At 55.8% G+C, this 18,514-nt stretch overlaps 3 protein-coding genes across 6 annotated transcripts in view; 2 read left to right on the top strand and 1 right to left on the bottom strand.

Moving 5' to 3' along the window:
• Nucleotides 1-5,955, top strand: part of cacfd1 (calcium channel flower domain containing 1) — an 81,309-nt gene extending 75,354 nt beyond the window's left edge. Inside the window, exon 7 of the mRNA XM_085965215.1 lies at nucleotides 5,877-5,955. The gene's annotated coding sequence lies outside the window, so the exon portion shown is untranslated. The remainder of the gene's footprint in view (nucleotides 1-5,876) is intronic.
• LOC147101557 (piercer of microtubule wall 1 protein-like) lies at nucleotides 291-9,624 on the top strand. The gene is made up of 3 exons (XM_085965218.1): nucleotides 291-477; nucleotides 5,877-5,955; nucleotides 9,298-9,624. Exons 1-3 carry the CDS (start codon nucleotides 323-325, stop codon nucleotides 9,484-9,486), a joined length of 423 nt encoding a protein of 140 aa, XP_085821344.1. The 5' UTR covers nucleotides 291-322; the 3' UTR covers nucleotides 9,487-9,624.
• The window catches only part of med22 (mediator complex subunit 22), a 42,483-nt gene continuing 33,591 nt past the window's right edge, over nucleotides 9,623-18,514 (bottom strand). For 2 of the 4 annotated variants that reach the window (XM_085965210.1, XM_085965211.1), the window contains exon 5: nucleotides 14,681-16,095. In XM_085965210.1, the coding sequence (XP_085821336.1) occupies nucleotides 15,879-16,095 (217 nt within the window). In that variant the 3' untranslated portion in view covers nucleotides 14,681-15,878. Of the gene's footprint in view, nucleotides 10,702-14,680; nucleotides 16,096-18,514 lie in introns of those variants that run through there. The other 2 variants (XM_085965213.1, XM_085965212.1) reach the window with 2 other exon arrangements.

Genomic DNA, 18,514 nt, shown 5'->3' with positions numbered 1-18,514 from the left:
TCTGTGGAACCCGGACCCCAGTGAGAGTCAGTGTCTGTGGAACCCGTACCCCAGTGAGAGTCAGTGTCTGTGGAACCAGTACCCCAGTGAGAGTCAGTGTGTGTGGAACCCGTACCCCAGTGAGAGTCAGTGTCTGTGGAACCCGTACCCCAGTGAGAGTCAGTGTCTGTGGAACCCGTACCCCAGTGAGAGTCAGTGTCTGTGGAACCCGGACCCCAGTGAGAGTCAGTGTCAGAGTCTCCGCGCTCTCCCATTGGTTGGATGATGTTGCAGTGCGTTGCCGGGACGCGGTTGCCTGGTGACGTTGTGTCAGTTTCTGGCCATGGATCGGTGCGGAGTGCAGGAACCGACGGTGAAATATCTGGACCTCGCCCCCGAGCCCGAGGCCCCCGCCCCGGCCCGGACCAGCCAGCACTACCGGGTGAAGCCCGGGGTCCCCGAGAGATTCGAGCACCCCAACTCCTTCCAGGGATACAGGTACCGGGAGAGGATTCGAGAGAGGGATCCCGGGGCAGGGATCTAGGGAGAGGGATCCAGGGATTGGGATCTAGGGATTGGGATCCTGGGATTGGGATCCAGGGACTGGGATCTAGGGAGAGGGATCCAGGGATTGGGATCCTGGGAATGGGATCCAGGGACTGGGATCCAGGGAGAGGGATCTAGGGATTGGGATCCATGGAGCAGGGATCCAGGGATTGAGATCCAGGGATTGGGATCCATGGAGAGGGATCTAGGATTGGAATCCAGGGATTGGGATCCAGGAGCAGGGATCCAGGGATTGAGATCCAGGGATTGGGATCCATGGAGAGGGATCCTGGGATTGGGATCCAGGGACTGGGATCCAGTGAGAGGGATCAAGGGATTGGGATCCAGGGATTGGAATCCAGGGAGAGGAATCCTGGGATTGGGATGCAGGGAATCAGTTGACAGGAAGTTGCTTTTCACACAGTGATCAACCTCTGGAGCTGCCCTGGGTCAGGTGCCTGCTCTCAGTATTTGGGGATTCCAGGGGTACAGCTGTGTGGATCACCAGCTCTCTTGTCATTTCCTGTATTTGTCATTTCTGTTGCTGTACATTTATAAACCTCACTTACTGCATCGCGTGTCTGTTACCGTGGGGTGTTTGCAGAAGTTAGGACAAAGTTCATGACAGTGTCAATAATTAAAGGGGGTCCCCGGGAGTGTGTCAGTATTTACAGGGGGTCCCCGGGAGTGTGTCAATAATTACAGGGGACTCCGGGAGTGTGTCAGTATTTACCGGGGTCCCTGGGAGTGTGTCAGTAATACAGGGGGTCCCCGGGAGTGTGTCAATAATTACAGGGGACTCCGGGAGTGTGTCAGTATTTACAGGGGGACTCCGGGAGTGTGCCAGTATTTACAGGGAGTCCCCGGGAGTGTGTCAGTATTTACAGGGGGCCCCGGGAGTGTGTCAGTATTTACAGGGAGTCTACGGGAGTGTGTCAGTATTTACAGGGGGTCCCCGGGAGTGTGTCAGTATTTACAAGGGGTCCCCGGGAGTGTGTCAGTATTTACAGGGGGTCCCCGGGAGTGTGTCAGTATTTACAGGGGGTCCGCGGGAGTGTGTCATTATTTACAGGGTGTCCCCGGGAGTGTGTCAGTATTTACAGGGATACCCGGGAGTGTGTCAGTATTTACAGGGGTTCCCCGGGAGTGTGTCAGTATTTACAGGGGGGTCCCCGGGAGTGTGTCAGTATTTACAGGGGGGTTCCCGGGAGTGTGTCAGTATTTACAGGGGGTCCCCGGGACTGTGTCAGTATTTACAGGGGTCCCTGGGAGTGTGTCAGTATTTACAGGGGGTCCCCGGGAGTGTGTCAGTATTTACAGCGGGTCCCCGGGAGTGTGTCAGTATTTACAGGGGTCCCCGGGAGTGTGTCAGTATTTACAGGGGGTCTCCGGGAATGTGTCAGTATTTACAGGGATCCCCGGGAGTGTGTCAGTATTTACAGGGCGTCCCCGGGAGTGTGTCAGTATTTACAGGGGGTCCCCGGGAGTGTGTCAGTATTTACAGGGGGTCCCCGGGAATGTGTCAGTATTTACAGGTGGGGTCCCCGGGAGTGTGTCAGTATTTACAGGGGGTCCCCGGGAGTGTGTCAGTATTTACTGGGGGTCCCCGGGAGTGTGTCAGTATTTACAGGGGTCCCCGGGAGTGTGTCAGTATTTACAGGGGGTCTCCGGGAATGTGTCAGTATTTACAGGGATCCCCGGGAGTGTGTCAGTATTTACAGGGCGTCCCCGGGAGTGTGTCAGTATTTACAGGGGTCCCCGGGAGTGTGTCAGTTTTACAGGGGGGTCCCCGGGAGTGTGTCAGTATTTACAGGGGTCCTCGGGAGTGTGTCAGTATTTACAGGGGTCCTCGGGAGTGTGTCAGTATTTACAGGGATCCCCGGGAGTGTGTCAGTATTTACAGGGGTCCCCGGGAGTGTGTCAGTTTTTACAGCGGGTCCCCGGGAGTGTGTCAGTATTTACAGGGGTCCCCGGGAGTGTGTCAGTATTTACAGGGCGTCCCCGGGAGTGTGTCAGTATTTACAGGGGGGTCCCCGGGAGTGTGTCAGTATTTACAGGGCGTCCCCGGGAGTGTGTCAGTATTTACAGGGGTCCTCGGGAGTGTGTCAGTATTTACAGGGGGTCCCCGGGAGTGTGTCAGTATTTACAGGGGGGTCCCCGGAATGTGTCAGTATTTACAGGGGGGTCCCCGGGAGTGTGTCAGTATTTACAGGGGTCCCTGGGAGTGTGTCAGTATTTACAGGGGGTCCCCGGGACTGTGTCAGTATTTACAGGGGTCCCTGGGAGTGTGTCAGTATTTACAGGGGGTCCCCGGGAGTGTGTCAGTATTTACAGGGGGTCTTCGGGAGTGTGTCAGTATTTACAGGGGGTCTCCGGGAATGTGTCAGTATTTACAGGGGGTCCTCGGGAGTGTGTCAGTATTTACAGGGGGGTCCCCGGGAGTGTGTCAGTATTTACAGGGATCCCCGGGAGTGTGTCAGTATTTACAGGGGTCCCCGGGAGTGTGTCAGTATTTACAGGGGGTCCCCGGGAGTGTGTCAGTATTTACAGGGGTCCTCGGGAGTGTGTCAGTATTTACAGGGGGTCCCCGGGACTGTGTCAGTATTTACAGGGGTCCCTGGGAGTGTGTCAGTATTTACAGGGGTCCTCGGGAGTGTGTCAGTATTTACAGGGGTCCTCGGGAGTGTGTCAGTATTTACAGGGATCCCCGGGAGTGTGTCAGTATTTACAGGGGGTCCCCGGGAGTGTGTCAGTATTTACAGGGGGTCCCCGGGAGTGTGTCAGTATTTACAGGGGGTCTCCGGGAATGTGTCAGTATTTACAGGGATCCCCGGGAGTGTGTCAGTATTTACAGGGGGTCCCCGGGAGTGTGTCAGTATTTACAGCGGGTCCCCGGGAGTGTGTCAGTATTTACAGGGCGTCCCCGGGAGTGTGTCAGTATTTACAGGGGGGTCCCCGGGAGTGTGTCAGTATTTACAGGGCGTCCCCGGGAGTGTGTCAGTATTTACAGGGGTCCTCGGGAGTGTGTCAGTATTTACAGGGGGTCCCCGGGAGTGTGTCAGTATTTACATGGGGTCCCCGGGAGTGTGTCAGTATTTACAGGGGGGTCCCCGGAATGTGTCAGTATTTACAGGGGGGTCCCCGGGAGTGTGTCAGTATTTACAGGGGTCCCTGGGAGTGTGTCAGTATTTACAGGGGGGTCCCCGGGAGTGTGTCAGTATTTACAGGGGGTCTGCGGGAGTGTGTCAGTATTTACAGGGGGTCCCCGGGAGTGTGTCAGTATTTACAGGGGGTCCCCGGGACTGTGTCAGTATTTACAGGGGTCCCTGGGAGTGTGTCAGTATTTACAGGGGGTCCCCGGGAGTGTGTCAGTATTTACAGGGGGTCCTCGGGAGTGTGTCAGTATTTACAGGGGGTCCCCGGGAGTGTGTCAGTATTTACAGGGATCCCCGGGAGTGTGTCAGTATTTACAGGGGTCCTCGGGAGTGTGTCAGTATTTACAGGGATCCCCGGGAGTGTGTCAGTATTTACAGGGGGTCTCCGGGAGTGTGTCAGTATTTACAGGGATCCCCGGGAGTGTGTCAGTATTTACAGGGGGTCCCCGGGAGTGTGTCAGTATTTACAGGGGTCCCCGGGAGTGTGTCAGTATTTACAGGGGGGCCCCGGGAGTGTGTCAGTATTTACAGGGGTCCTCGGGAGTGTGTCAGTATTTACAGGGAGTCCCCGGGAGTGTGTCAGTATTTACAGGGGGGCCCCGGGTGTGTGTCAGTATTTACAGGGGGTCCCCGGGAGTGTGTCAGTATTTACAGGGGGGCCCCGGGAGTGTGTCAGTATTTACAGGGGTCCTCGGGAGTGTGTCAGTATTTACAGGGAGTCCCCGGGAGTGTGTCAGTATTTACAGGGGGGTCCCCGGGAGTGTGTCAGTATTTACAGGGATCCCCGGGAGTGTGTCAGTATTTACAGGGGGTCCCCGGGAGTGTGTCAGTTTTACAGGGGGGTCCCCGGGAGTGTGTCAGTATTTACAGGGGGTCCCCGGGACTGTGTCAGTATTTACAGGGGGTCCCCGGGAGTGTGTCAGTATTTACAGGGGTCCTCGGGAGTGTGTCAGTATTTACAGGGGGTCTCCGGGAATGTGTCAGTATTTACAGGGATCCCCGGGAGTGTGTCAGTATTTACAGCGGGTCCCCGGGAGTGTGTCAGTATTTACAGGGGGGTCCCCGGGAGTGTGTCAGTATTTACAGGGGGTCCCCGGGACTGTGTCAGTATTTACAGGGGGTCCCCGGGAGTGTGTCAGTATTTACAGGGGTCCTCGGGAGTGTGTCAGTATTTACAGGGGGTCTCCGGGAATGTGTCAGTATTTACAGGGATCCCCGGGAGTGTGTCAGTATTTACAGCGGGTCCCCGGGAGTGTGTCAGTATTTACAGGGGTCCCCGGGAGTGTGTCAGTATTTACAGGGCGTCCCCGGGAGTGTATCAGTATTTACAGGGGGGTCCCCGGGAGTGTGTCAGTATTTACAGGGGTCCTCGGGAGTGTGTCGTTGTTTCAAGTTGAATCACAGCTGCAGCACAAGGGGACAGAGTTACAAAGTGGGAAATGCAGTTGAGGATGGACATCAGGAAGGCCCCGCACCTCAGGAAGGATATATTGGCCTTGGTGGGGTGGCAGCGCAGATTCACCAGAACGATACCGGGACTAAAAGGGTTAAATTCCGAGGACAGGTTGCACAGACTGGGCTTGTATTCCCTTGAGTTTAGAAGATTAAGGGGTGATCTAATCGAGGTGTTTAAGATGATTAAAGGAGTTGATGAGGTCGATCGAGAGAAACTATTTCCTCTGGTGGGGGGAGTCCAGAACAAGGGGGCAGAACCTTAAAATTAGAGCCCGGCCGTTCAGGGGTGATGTCAGGAAGGGTGGCGGGAATCTGGAACTCGCGCCAAAAAGCTGTTGAGACTGGGGGTCAATAGAAAATTTCAACACTGAGATCGATAGATTTTTGTTGGGTCAGGGTATTAAGGGTTACGGAACCAAGGCGGGTAAATGGGGTTAAGATACAGATCAGCCCTGATCTGATTAATTGGTGGAACAGGCTCGAGGGGCTGAATGGCCTCCTCCTGTTCCTATGTTCTTCACACAGACTGATCAATACCTGGAATGGGGGCAGAAACTCAGGGGTCCCTTGCAAGGGGCAAATATGCACTGTGTGGGTTGTGGTGGCGGGTGTCTATGGAAGGGTGAGGTGTATGGGCCACTTGGCTACTCACAGCGGGCACCCGACCGCTGTAGTCTCTATACATTTTCGCACATATGCTTTATATACGATCATCATTTTCTGTTGATTGTCGATTTCCAGAACTCAGCCGATCAATCCGCTATATCGGACGACCAACCAGACTTATGGCAGCCTGCAGCCAACCGTCCATGAGATGCCGGTAAGAAAGGTCACTTCCTGAAATCAGCCGCTTAAACCGTGAATTTTACCAAACTGTGATGCACACCAGTGGTTAAATAGCCTTTGGGAGTCACTGTCCAGGAACCCGTACCCCAGTGAGAGTCAGTGTCTGTGGAACCCGTACCCCAGTGAGAGTCAGTGTCTGTGGAACCCATACCCCAGTGAGAGTCAGTGTCGGGAACCCGTACCCCAGTGAGAGTCAGTGTCTGTGGAACCCGTACCCCAGTGAGAGTCAGTGTCTGTGGAACCCATACCCCAGTGAGAGTCAGTGTCTGTGGAACCCGTACCCCAGTGAGAGTCAGTGTCTGGAACCCGTACCCCAGTGAGAGTCAGTGTTTGTGGAACCCGTACCCCAGTGAGAGTCAGTGCCTGTGGAACCGGTACCCCAGTGAGAGTCAATGTCAGTGGAACCCGTACCCCAGTGAGAGTCAGTGCCTGTGGAACCCGTACCCCAGTGAGAGTCAGTGCCTGTGGAACCTGTACCCAGTGAGAGTCAGTGTCTGTGGAACCCATACCCCAGTGAGAGTCAGTGTCTGTGGAACCCGTACCCCAGTGAGAGTCAGTGTCTGTGGAACCCGTACCCCAGTGAGAGTCAGTGCCTGTGGAACCTGTACCCAGTGAGAGTCAGTGTCTGTGGAACCCATACCCCAGTGAGAGTCAGTGTCTGTGGAACCCGTACCCCAGTGAGAGACAGTGTCTGTGGAACGCGTACCCCAGTGAGAGTCAGTGTCTGTGGAACCCATACCCCAGTGAGAGTCAGTGCCTGTGGAACCTGTACCCCAGTGAGAGTCAGTGTGTGTGAAACCCGTACCCCAGTGAGAGTCAGTGTCTGTGAAACCCGTACCCCAGTGAGAGTCACTGTCTGTGGAGCCCGTACCCCAGTGAGACTCAGTGTCTGTGGAACCCGTACCCCAGTGAGGGTCAGTGTCTGTGGAACCCGTACCCCAGTGAGAGTCAGTGTCTGTGGAACCCGTACCCCAGTGAGAGTCAGTGTCTGTTGAACCCGTACCCCAGTGAGAGTCAGTGTCTGTGGAACCTGTACCCCAGTGAGAGTCAGTGTCTGTGGAACCCGTACCCCAGTGAGAGTCAGTGTGTGTGGAACCCGTACCCCAGTGAGAGTCAGTGTGTGTGGAACCCGTACCCCAGTGAGAGTCAGTGTCTGTGGAACCCGTACCCCAGTGAGAGTCAGTGTCTGTGGAACCCGTACCCCAGTGAGAGTCAGTGTCTGTGGAACCCGTACAAAAAACCTCCCTGGGATATCGGGAAAAATAGGGACATTGGCAAAGGAGGAACTGACGCAAATCAATATCTCTAAGGATATGGTGTTAAGGAAGCTAAAGGGATTGAAGGTGGACAAATCCCCAGGGCCTGATAACATGCATCCTAGGGTACTGAAGGAGGTGGCCCTAGAGATAGCGGATGCACTAAGGATGATTTTTCAGAATTCATTAGACTCGGGAACAGTGCCGATGGATTGGAGGGTAGCTAACGTTACCCCACTATTCAAAAAGGGGGGTAGGGAAAAAGCAGGTAATTACAGACCTGTAAGCCTTACATCAGTTGTGGGCAAAATGCTGGAGTCCATCATTAAGGATGAAATAGCGGAGCACTTAGCAAATGGGGACAGGATAGGACAGAGTCAACATGGATTTACAAAGGGTAAATCGTGCTTGACTAATCTATTGGAATTTTTTGAGGGAGTAACTGGTAGAATAGATGGGGGAGAGCCAGTAGATGTGGTGTACCTGGACTTCCAAAAGGCCTTCGATAAGGTCCCACATAAAAGATTAGCATGGAAAATTGAGGCTCATGGGATAAAGGGGAAAGTTTTGGCGTGGATAGGGAACTGGCTGTCAGATAGAAAACAGAGAGTTGGAATAAACGGCTCATTTTCTGAATGGCAGGCAGTAACAAGTGGGGTACCACAGGGATCTGTCCTGGGCCCCCAGCTGTTCACAATTTACATTAATGACCTGGATCAGGGAGTCGGATGCAGCATTTCCAAATTTGCAGACGACACTAAACTAGGAGGGGGGGTGGGCTCAGAGGAAGAGACCAGGAAGCTCCAGAGCGATTTGGACAGACTGGGCGATTGGGCGGATAAATGGCAGATGCACTATAATGTGGACAAGTGCGAAGTTATCCACCTTGGGTGCAGGAACGGGAGGGCAAATTATTATTTAAATGGCAATAGATTGGGAGAGGGGGAAGTACAGAGAGACCTGGGTGTTCTTGTACACCAGTCACTGAAGGCGAGCATGCAGGTGCAACAGGCGGTCAAGAAGGCAAACGGTATGCTGGCCTTCATAGCAAAAGGGTTAGAATACAGGAACAGGGATACCTTGCTGCAGCTGTACAGGGCACTGGTGAGACCACACCTCGAGTACTGTGTACAGTTTTGGTCGCCTCATCTGAGGAAGGATGTTCTTGCCATGGAGGGGGTACAGCGGCGATTCACCAGGCTGATACCAGGAATGGCGGGAATGACCTATGAGGAGAGACTATGTAGTTTAGGGATGTACACACTGGAGTTTAGAAGATTGAGAGGGGACCTCATAGAAGTGTATAAAATTCTGACAGGTCTAGACAGACTGGATGCAGAAGGAATGTTTCCCTTGGCGGGTGAGAACAGAACTAGAGGACATAATTTAAGGATAAGGGCTAAACCATTTAGGACAGAGATGAGGGGGAATTTCTTCACTCAGAGAGTGGTGAACCTGTGGAACTCATTGCCACAGAGGGCAGTGTACGCCAGCTCATTAAATATATTTAAGAGGGAATTAGATATATTTCTACGGGCAAAAGGGGTTAAGGGTTACGGAGAGAAGGCGGGGACGGGATACTGAATTAAAGGATCAGCCATGATCTCATCGAATGGCGGAGCAGGCACGAAGGGCCGAATGGCCTACTCCTGCTCCTATCTTCTATGTATCTATGTATCTATGTACCCCAGTGAGGGTCAGTGTGTGTGGAACCTGTACCCCAGTGAGAGTCAGTGTCTGTGGAACCCGTACCCCAGTGAGAGTCAGTGTCTGTGGAACCCGTACCCTAGTGAGAGTCAGTGCCTGTGGAACCCGTACCCCAGTGAGAGTCAGTGTGTGTGGAAACCGTACCCCAGTGAGAGTCAGTGTCTGTGGAACCCGTACCCCAGTGAGAGTCAGTGTGTGTGGAACCCGTACCCCAGTGAGAGTCAGTGTCTGTGGAACCCGTACCCCAGTGAATCATTGTGGGGGTGTCGGAGGGGGATCTGAGGCGAGGGGTTGTTTGTGCCGTGCGCTGCCCCTTCCGCAGAATCATCCCTGCTGATCTCTTGTCATTTCAGACCAGCTACTTTACAATATCCCAGAAGCTTTCTGAACATTTAAGTAAATGCGGGATGTACAGGGACAACGGACTAAACGTGGGCACCAAGAAATCCCTGGTCACCGGTCCGGAAAACCTGGTGACCTTCCAGGACCGCCTGAACTTCCACCGCTCCTACTTTGACCAGGGCCCTTCGTACACCGAATAGTCGGACCGTCAGTGACTGCACCGTCGCACCGTGTCCACACAACACAGCCACATTAAGCTGCCCCTTCTGCTTCTGTCCAGTACCCGTCCCCACTGTGCAACACCTTTACACTCACTGTATTAAAAAGATTTCTTGAAACTTTTTTTCAAAGGAATTCTTCTTTATTTAAACCATTGTGAATTGCTCAACTGTGTCAGGCAGGGCTCAGTGGGCAGCACTCTCCCCTCCCTGGGAGTTAGAAGGTTGTGGGTTGGAACCTCACTCCTGAGACTTGAGCACATATTCCAGGTTGACACACCCAGTGCAGTACTGAGGGAGCGCTGCACTGTCGGAGGGGCAGTACTGAGGGAGCGCTGCACTGTCGGCGGGGCAGTACTGAGGGAGCGCCGCACTGTTGGAGGGGCAGTACTGAGGGAGCGCCGCACTGTCGGAGGCTCAGTACTGAGGGAGTGCTGCACTGTCGGAGGGGCAGTACTGAGGGAGCGCGCACTGTCGGAGGGGCAGTACTGAGGGAGCGCGCACTGTCGGAGGGGCAGTACTGAGGGAGCGCGCACTGTCGGAGGGGCGGTACTGAGGAAGCGCGCACTGTCGGAGGGGCGGTACTGAGGGAGCGCGCACTGTCGGAGGGACGGTACTGAGGGAGCACCGCACTGTCGGAGGGACGGTACTGAGGGAGCACCGCACTGTCGGAGGGGCGGTACTGAGGGAGCGCGCACTGTCGGAGGGACGGTACTGAGGGAGCACCGCACTGTCGGAGGGACGGTACTGAGGGAGCACCGCACTGTCGGAGGGGCAGTACTGAGGGAGCACCGCACTGTCAGTAGGGCTGTATTTTTCAGATGAAACAGTGAATCGAGGCCTGCCTTCCTTCATTCTCTCATTCCGTTCCTTCTGTCCATCCTTCCTTCCTTCACTTTTCCTTTATTCTCTCCTTCCTTCATACCTTCTGTCCTTCCTTCCCAATTTTTTCCATGATGTCTAAACTGTGCCTGTTTGGTTGGCACATTCACCTGCTGCCGGCAGTTCCCGATTTGGCAGGTGTGTGTGGACACCTGCTCCTGTGATTTTGGGGGAAGCTCCAACACCCTCCTCCACGTCCTCATACAAAGAGTGAGTGCAAAGCAAAGTGTTTTGCTGACCAATGCTATATAAAGTCACTTACAGTTTTCAGAAAAGGTGCTGGAAAATTGTTGAAAGCAGAGTTTAAAAAACGGTCTGGGGAGAAAGCAGGAAAATGAGACGATGAAATCAGTGCCGGAGGCGCACCTTAAATCAGCGTAGGTCAGAAGGGCTGAACAGCCTCCAACTGTGCTGTACATCGGAACAGGAGGCCATTCAGCCCCTCGAGCCTGTTCCGCCCTACAATTAGATCATTGTTGATCTGTGTCTCAACCCCATTTACCCAATTTGCTCCGTATCCCGGATCCCCTGACCCAACAAAAATCTATCAATCTCGGTCTTGAAAGCTCCCAATTGACCCCCGGCCTCAACAGCTTTCTGGGGGGGAGAGTTCCAGATTTCCACCACCCTTTGTGTGAAGAAGTGCTTCCTGACATCACCCCTGAACGGCCGGGCTCTAATTTTAAGGTTCTGCCCCCTTGTTTTGGGCTCCCCCCACCAGAGGAAATAGTTTCTCTCTACCCTGTCAACCCTGTTTAAAATTTTATACAGCTTCAAAAACTAATGTCAGAATTAGAAATGTGATTGTCAAAAAGCCAGACCCTCTGGGAATCCCTTGCTCACTTTCTCTCCCATCCCCGGATTTGGGGACCCCAGTTTGAAAACTACTACATGAGTTCAACTTAAATCTTAGCAAACGACTAACAGCATGGACAGAGAGTCACTGAAATGGTGAGAGATTGCAGAGCTCTGAGATGCAGAGGGATCTGGGTGTCCTGGTGCATGAATCACAAAAGGTTAGTATGCAGCTACAGCAAGTAATTAGGAAAGCTAATAGAATGTTATTGTTTATTGCGAGGGGAATTGAATACAAAAGTAGGGAGGTTATGCTTCAGTTATACAGGGCATTGGTGAGACCACATCTGGAGTGCTGTGTACAATATTGGTCTCCTTATTTAAGGAAGGGTGTAAATGCGTTGGAAGCAGTTCAGAGAAGGTTTACTAGACTAATACCTGGAATGGGCGGGTTGTCTTATGAGGAAAGGTTGGACAGGCTAGGCTTGTATCCGCTGGAGTTTAGAAGAGTAAGAGGTGACTTGATTGAAACATATAAGATCCTGAGGGGTCTGGACAGGGTGGATGTGGAGAGGATGTTTCCTCTTGTGGGAGAATCTAGAACTAGGGGTCACTGTTTAAAAATAAGGGGTCGCCCATTTAAGACAGAGATGAGGAGAATTTTTTTCTCAGAGGGTCGTGAGTCTTTGGAACTCTCTTCCTCAGAGGGCGGTGGAAGCAGAGTCTTTGAATATTTTTAAGGCAGAGGTAGATAGATTCTTGGTAAGCAAGGGGGTGAAAAGTTATCGGGGGTAGGTGGGACTGTGGAGTAATCAGATCAGCCGTGATCTTATTGAATGGCAGAGCAGGCTCGAAGGGCCGTGCGGCGGAGCGGGCTCGAGGGGCCGTGCGGCGGAGCGGGCTCGAGGGGCCGTGCGGCGGAGCGGGCTCGAGGGGCCGTGCGGCGGAGCGGGCTCGAGGGGCCGTGCGGCGGAGCGGGCTCGAGGGGCCGTGCGGCGGAGCGGGCTCGAGGGGCCGTGCGGCGGAGCGGGCTCGAGGGGCCGTGCGGCGGAGCGGGCTCGAGGGGCCGTGCGGCGGAGCGGGCTCGAGGGGCCGTGCGGCGGAGCGGGCTCGAGGGGCCGTGCGGCGGAGCGGGCTCGAGGGGCCGTGCGGCGGAGCGGGCTCGAGGGGCCGTGCGGCGGAGCGGGCTCGAGGGGCCGTGCGGCGGAGCGGGCTCGAGGGGCCGTGCGGCGGAGCGGGCTCGAGGGGCCGTGTGGCGGAGCGGGCTCGAGGGGCCGTGTGGAGGAGCAGGCTCGAGGGGCCGTGTGGCGGAGCAGGCTCGAGGGGCCGTGTGGCGGAGCAGGCTCGAGGGGCCGTGTGGCGGAGCAGGCTCGAGGGGCCGTGTGGCGGAGCAGGCTAGAGGGGCCGTGTGCCGACTCCTGCTCCTAGTTCGTATGTTCCTCTCCCCGCAATTCTGTGTTAACAGCATTGGAGCTCCCTCTTGTGGCTTAGTAGGCAAGAGCAATGCCCAGGTGCACACACTGAAGGAGCTCTGCACTGTCAGAGGGACAGTACTGAGGGAGCGCTGCACTGTCAGAGGGGCAGTACTGAGGGAGTGTTGCACTGTCAGAGGGTCAGTACTGAGGGAGCGCTGCACTGTCGGAGGGGCAGTACTGAGGGAGCGCTGCACTGTCGGAAGGGCAGTACTGAGGGAGCGCTGCACTGTCGGAGGGGCAGCACTGAGGGAGTGCTGCACTGTCGGAGGGGCAGTACTGAGGGAGTGCTGCACTGTTGGAGGGGCAGTACTGAGGGAGCGCCGCACTGTCGGAGGGGCAGTACTGAGGGAGCGCCGCACTGTCGGAGGGGCAGTACTGAGGGAACGCCGCACTGTCGGAGGGGCAGTACTGAGGGAGCGCCGCACTGTCGGAGGGGCAGTACTGAGGGAGCGCCGCACTGTCGGAGGGGCAGTACTGAGGGAACGCCGCACTGTCGGAGGGGCAGTACTGAGGGAGTGCTGCACTGTCAGAGGGTCAGTACTGAGGGAGCGCTGCACTGTCGGAGGGGCAGTACTGAGGGAGCGCTGCACTGTCGGAGGGGCAGTACTGAGGGAGCGCTGCACTGTCGGAGGGGCAGCACTGAGGGAGTGCTGCACTGTCGGAGGGGCAGTACTGAGGGAGTGCTGCACTGTTGGAGGGGCAGTACTGAGGGAGCGCCGCACTGTCGGAGGGGCAGTACTGAGGGAGCGCCGCACTGTCGGAGGGGCAGTACTGAGGGAACGCCGCACTGTTGGAGGGGCAGTACTGAGGGAGCGCCGCACTGTCGGAGGGGCAGTACTGAGGGAGCGCCGCACTGTCGGAGGGGCAGTACTGAGGGAACGCCGCACTGTCGGAGGGGCAGTACTGAGGGAGCGCTGCACTGTCGGAGGTGTCGTCTTTCGGATGAGACGTTAAACCAAGGCCACATCTGCTCTCTCAGGTTGACGTAAAAGATCCCATGGTACTATTCGAAGAGCAGGGGGAGTTCCCCCTCCCCCCGCGTCCTGGGGCCACTATTTATCCCTCAATCAACATCACTAAAACAGATGATCTGGTATTTGATTTAATTCATTCTGGGGATGTGGGTGTCGCTGGCAAGGCCGGCATTTATTGCCCATCCCGAGTTGCCCTGGGAAGGTGGCGGTGAGCCGCCGCCTTCTTGAACCGCTGGTCGCGGGTTTGATACAATCTGAGTGACCACTTCAGAGGGCGGTTTAGAGTCAATGATGTTGGTCTGGGACTGGAGTCACCTATAGGCCAGACCGGGTAAGGACGGCAGGTTTCCTTCCCTAAAAGGACATTAGTGAACCCGCTGGGTTTTTACGAGAATCCGACAGCTTCATGGTCACTCTTACTGATCCCAGCTTTTTATTTCCAGATGTTTTTCCTGAAGTGAATTGAAATTCTCAGACTGCTCGCAGTGGGATTTCCCTGGATTCCTGGTCCAGGCCTCCCAGTGGCAGACTTCCTGTGAAAGTGTCAGCGGGCAGAATGTCGGCATTAATGGGCGCTACGTCGATCGTCTCTGCCCCATCAGCACCGATAACAGCGAGTTAGAAATCAGCCAAGTCCTGTCCTGCTTTAACAACAGCCCACAGCCAGTGTGACATCACAGGCTCAATGAAGGCCAACTAAACCCCGGTCAGAGGGCAATCGCAACGGGAAAGGTCCTGGGGTGAGGGTTCGAAGGTCACGAGCTGCCTCACCCAACTGCCCATTCCACGTTTGAACCCAGACGGCTATCTGTGCAAGGTGGGCACGGGTCACTGGACAGCGATCAGGATCGAGACCCCCAGGCTGTTTCATTCCCCCCCCCGCACCGCCCTCTCCCGTAACCCAGAGCCACCGCGGCTGACCATAGCCCCCATATCACAGACCCTGGGTTAGGGCAAAACGACCCCACTCGCGAATCCCGCTTTTCGTTGGCCTTGCGGCAATGGTCCACGCACCTTGTACGAGAATCGACGGAACAAAACACAGAATAAAACATCGCAGATTTAAGTTTACTGATAAGTTCAAGTGTTACACAATTCGAATTGGCCCGTACAGTTCCTGGGTGGGCGATTATCATTACTGTGTAAAAATAAAGAGACTTCCTTTTTTTTTAAGTGTTCTGGTTATCTGACACAGTCAGGCTGTGCTGTGTAATACTGTCGTGGATTACAGTGAGGCCGGTTAGTCATCCCGCACCAGGCAGCGTTGCACAGGACATTTTAGTCTTTAGGTATTTCTAACACTTGCTGCTTCGCTCTCTCTCTCTCTCTCTCTCTCGCTGTCTGACTGTCTATCTCTCGCTGTCTGTCTGTCTGTCTCACTGTCTGTCTCTCTCGCTCTGTCTCTCGCTGTCTGTCTCTCTCACTCGCACTGTCTGTGTCTCTCTCTCTCTCTCTCGCTCTGTCTGTCTCTCTCGCTCTGTCTCTCTCTCTTGATCTTGAGCTGATTTTACGACTAAGAGAGACTGTGTGAGGATTCCTACCCGACATTTTCCTGCTGCCTTGTCTGTTTTGGCCATCGCCTCCCAGCTTCTAACTCACAGCCGTAAAATAAGAAAAAAAACTGTTGGTGTTACATTTAAACGGCCCACATGCCAGTCAACACCCTGAGGTCGGTCAGTCACCTGGCACATTAACGACGGAAATCGAAGTCAAACTGAACCGCGGGCAAAAAAATATACATTTCAATAACAAGATGATGAAAACACATGGCGGGTCGATCAGCGTCTGAAAGGGAAAAGACTTAGCGTTTCTGGGGGTACTCCCGGTCCCACGGGAACACTGTGGGGGGAGGGGGGGGGGGGGGAAGCTGGGCTTTGGCGAAACACCTGCCCCTTTCACCACATCCGCAATCACCCGCCATGCGCCACGAGACCAGCTCCTCCTGCCCCGCCCCCCCCTCACAGCGCGCGAACCCATCTTTCTCCTTCAGATGCCGGCGGACTCGTCTACTTCGGGCGCTTCAAGCTGGCGATTTCGCGACGGTTCCTTGTACGTTGGCACATCTCTCCCGTCGACAGTGTTGCGAGCGGTACGGGTCGGGTCAGGTGACGTGTCCGGTTCAAACGCGGTGTCCGATACTTTCACGTGTCCGAGGCGCTGGTCTATTCTAACACGGGATGGGGGGCACAGTGAGGGTCGGGGTGGGGGCGCATTCCTTGCAGCACGCTGCCCGGCTCTGGCCCGCCCTTCAGACGGGATCCGCGGTCCCTGCTCCGTGCCCGTTCACCTGCGGTTGCGCGGTGGCGCTGCCCAGTGCCGCTCCGCTGTTAACCTCTCCTCCTGCCACCACTGCGGGCGCCGCCATTTCTGTCGCCATTTCTTCTTCGGGCGTGACTGCCCCCTCCTCCTCACGTCTCCGGTAGGCTTCGCAAAGCGGGAGGTCAGCGCCGTCCCACAGGCTGTAGCTTGCCAGGAACAAAGATGGCGTAAGAAAGAAGAGCAAGGTTTGTAAGAACGAGACAGGAGAACGACACAAAATAAAGGGAGTTAATGACAAAGAAAGAAAGACTTTGCATTTATATAGCGCCTTCCACCACCTCAGGACAGCCAATGAAGTACTTTTGAACTGTCGTCGCTGTTGTAATGTAGGAAGCGCAGCAGGCAATTTATGCACAGCAAGCTCCCACAAACAGCAATCTGATAATGACCAGATCATCTGATTTTTAGTGATGTTGGTTGAGGGATGAATATTGGCCCCAGGACACTGGGGAGGACTCCTCTGCTCGTCTTCCAATGCTCCTTCCACCCTCCGTAAACGTGAGCTCATCCTAAACTCCGCTGCCCCGTGTCCTAACTCACACCCAGTCCCGTTCACCCATCCCCCCCTGTGCTCACTGCCCCGTGTCCTAACTCACACCCAGTCCCATTCACCCATCACCCCCTGTGCTCACTGCCCCGTGTCCTAACTCACACCCAGTCCCATTCACCCATCACCCCCTGTGCTCACTGCCCCGTGTCCTAACTCACACCCAGTCCCGTTCACCCATCACCCCGTGCTCACTGCCCCGTGTCCTAACTCACACCCAGTCCCGTTCACCCATCACCCCATGCTCACTGCCCCGTGTCCTAACTCACACCCAGTCCCGTTCACCCATCACCCCCTGTGCTCACTGCCCCGTGTCCTAACTCACACCCAGTCCCGTTCACCCATCACCCCCTGTGCTCACTGCCCTGTGTCCTAACTCGCACCCAGTCCCGTTCACCCATCACCCCGTGCTCACTGCCCCGTGTCCTCACTCGCACCCAGTCCCGTTCACCCATCACCCCCTGTGCTCACTGCCCCGTGTCCTAACTCACACCCAGTCCCGTTCACCCATCACCCCCTGTGCTCACTGCCCCGTGTCCTAACTCACACCCAGTCCCGTTCACCCATCACCCCCTGTGCTCACTGCCCCGTGTCCTAACTCACCCCCAGTCCCGTTCACCCATCACCCCCTGTGCTCACTGCCCCGTGTCCTAACTTGCACCCAGTCCCGTTCACCCATCACCCCCTGTGCTCACTGCCCCGTGTCCTAACTCACACCCAGTCCCGTTCACCCATCACCCCGTGCTCACTGCCCCGTGTCCTAACTCACACCCAGTCCCGTTCACCCATCACCCCGTGCTCACTGCCCCGTGTCCTAACTCACACCCAGTCCCGTTCACCCATCACCCCCTGTGCTCACTGCCCCGTGTCCTAACTCACACCCAGTCCCGTTCACCCATCACCCCCTGTGCTCACTGCCCCGTGTCCTAACTCACACCCAGTCCCGTTCACCCATCACCCTCTGTGCTCACTGCCCCGTGTCCTAACTCGCACCCAGTCCCGTTCACCCATCAGCCCCTGTGCTCACTGCCCCGTGTCCTAACTCACACCCAGTCCCGTTCACCCATCACCCCCTGTGCTCACTGCCCCGTGTCCTAACTCACACCCAGTCCCGTTCACCCATCACCCCCTGTACTCACTGCCCCGTGTCCTAACTCACACCCAGTCCCGTTCACCCATCACCCCCTGTGCTCACTGCCCTGTGTCCTAACTCACACCCAGTCCCGTTCACCCCTCACCCCCTGTGCTCACTGCCCCGTGTCCTAACTCACACCAAGTCCCGTTCACCCATCACCCCCGGTGCCCAAACTCACACCCAGTCCCGTTCACCCATCACCCCCGTGCCCTAACTCACACCCAGTCCCGTTCACCCATCACCCCCGTGCCCTAACTCACACCCAGTCCCGTTCACCCATCACTCCCTGTGCTCACTGCCCCGTGTCCTAACTCGCACCAAGTCCCGTTCACCCATCACCCCCTGTGCTCACTGCCCCGTGTCCTAACTCACACCCAGTCCCGTTCACCCATCACCCCCTGTGCTCACTGCCCCGTGTCCTAACTCACACCCAGTCCCGTTCACCCATCACCCCCTGTGCTCACTGCCCCGTGTCCCAACTCACACCAAGTCCCGTTCACCCATCACCCCGTGCTCACTGCCCCGTGTCCTAACTCTCACCCAGTCCCGTTCACCCATCACCCCCTGTGCTCACTGCCCCGTGTCCTAACTCACACCCAGTCCCGTTCACCCATCACCCCCTGTGCTCACTGCCCCGTGTCCTAACTCACACCCAGTCCCGTTCACCCATCACCCCCTGTGCTCACTGCCCCGTGTCCTAACTCACACCCAGTCCCGTTCACCCATCACCCCGTGCTCACTGCCCCGTGTCCTAACTCACACCCAGTCCCGTTCACCCATCACCCCCTGTGCTCACTGCCCCGTGTCCTAACTCACACCCAGTCCCGTTCACCCATCACCCCCTGTGCTCACTGCCCCGAGTCCTAACTCACACCGAGCCCCG

The sequence above is a fragment of the Somniosus microcephalus genome, chromosome 23 (assembly GCF_052327205.1).
Source record: "Somniosus microcephalus isolate GS21.2 chromosome 23, FLI_Smic_1.0, whole genome shotgun sequence".
Taxonomy (NCBI): Eukaryota; Metazoa; Chordata; class Chondrichthyes; order Squaliformes; family Somniosidae; genus Somniosus; species Somniosus microcephalus.
The sequence above is the reverse complement of the archived record's forward strand: the minus strand, read 5'-3'. Positions and strand labels throughout refer to the sequence as shown.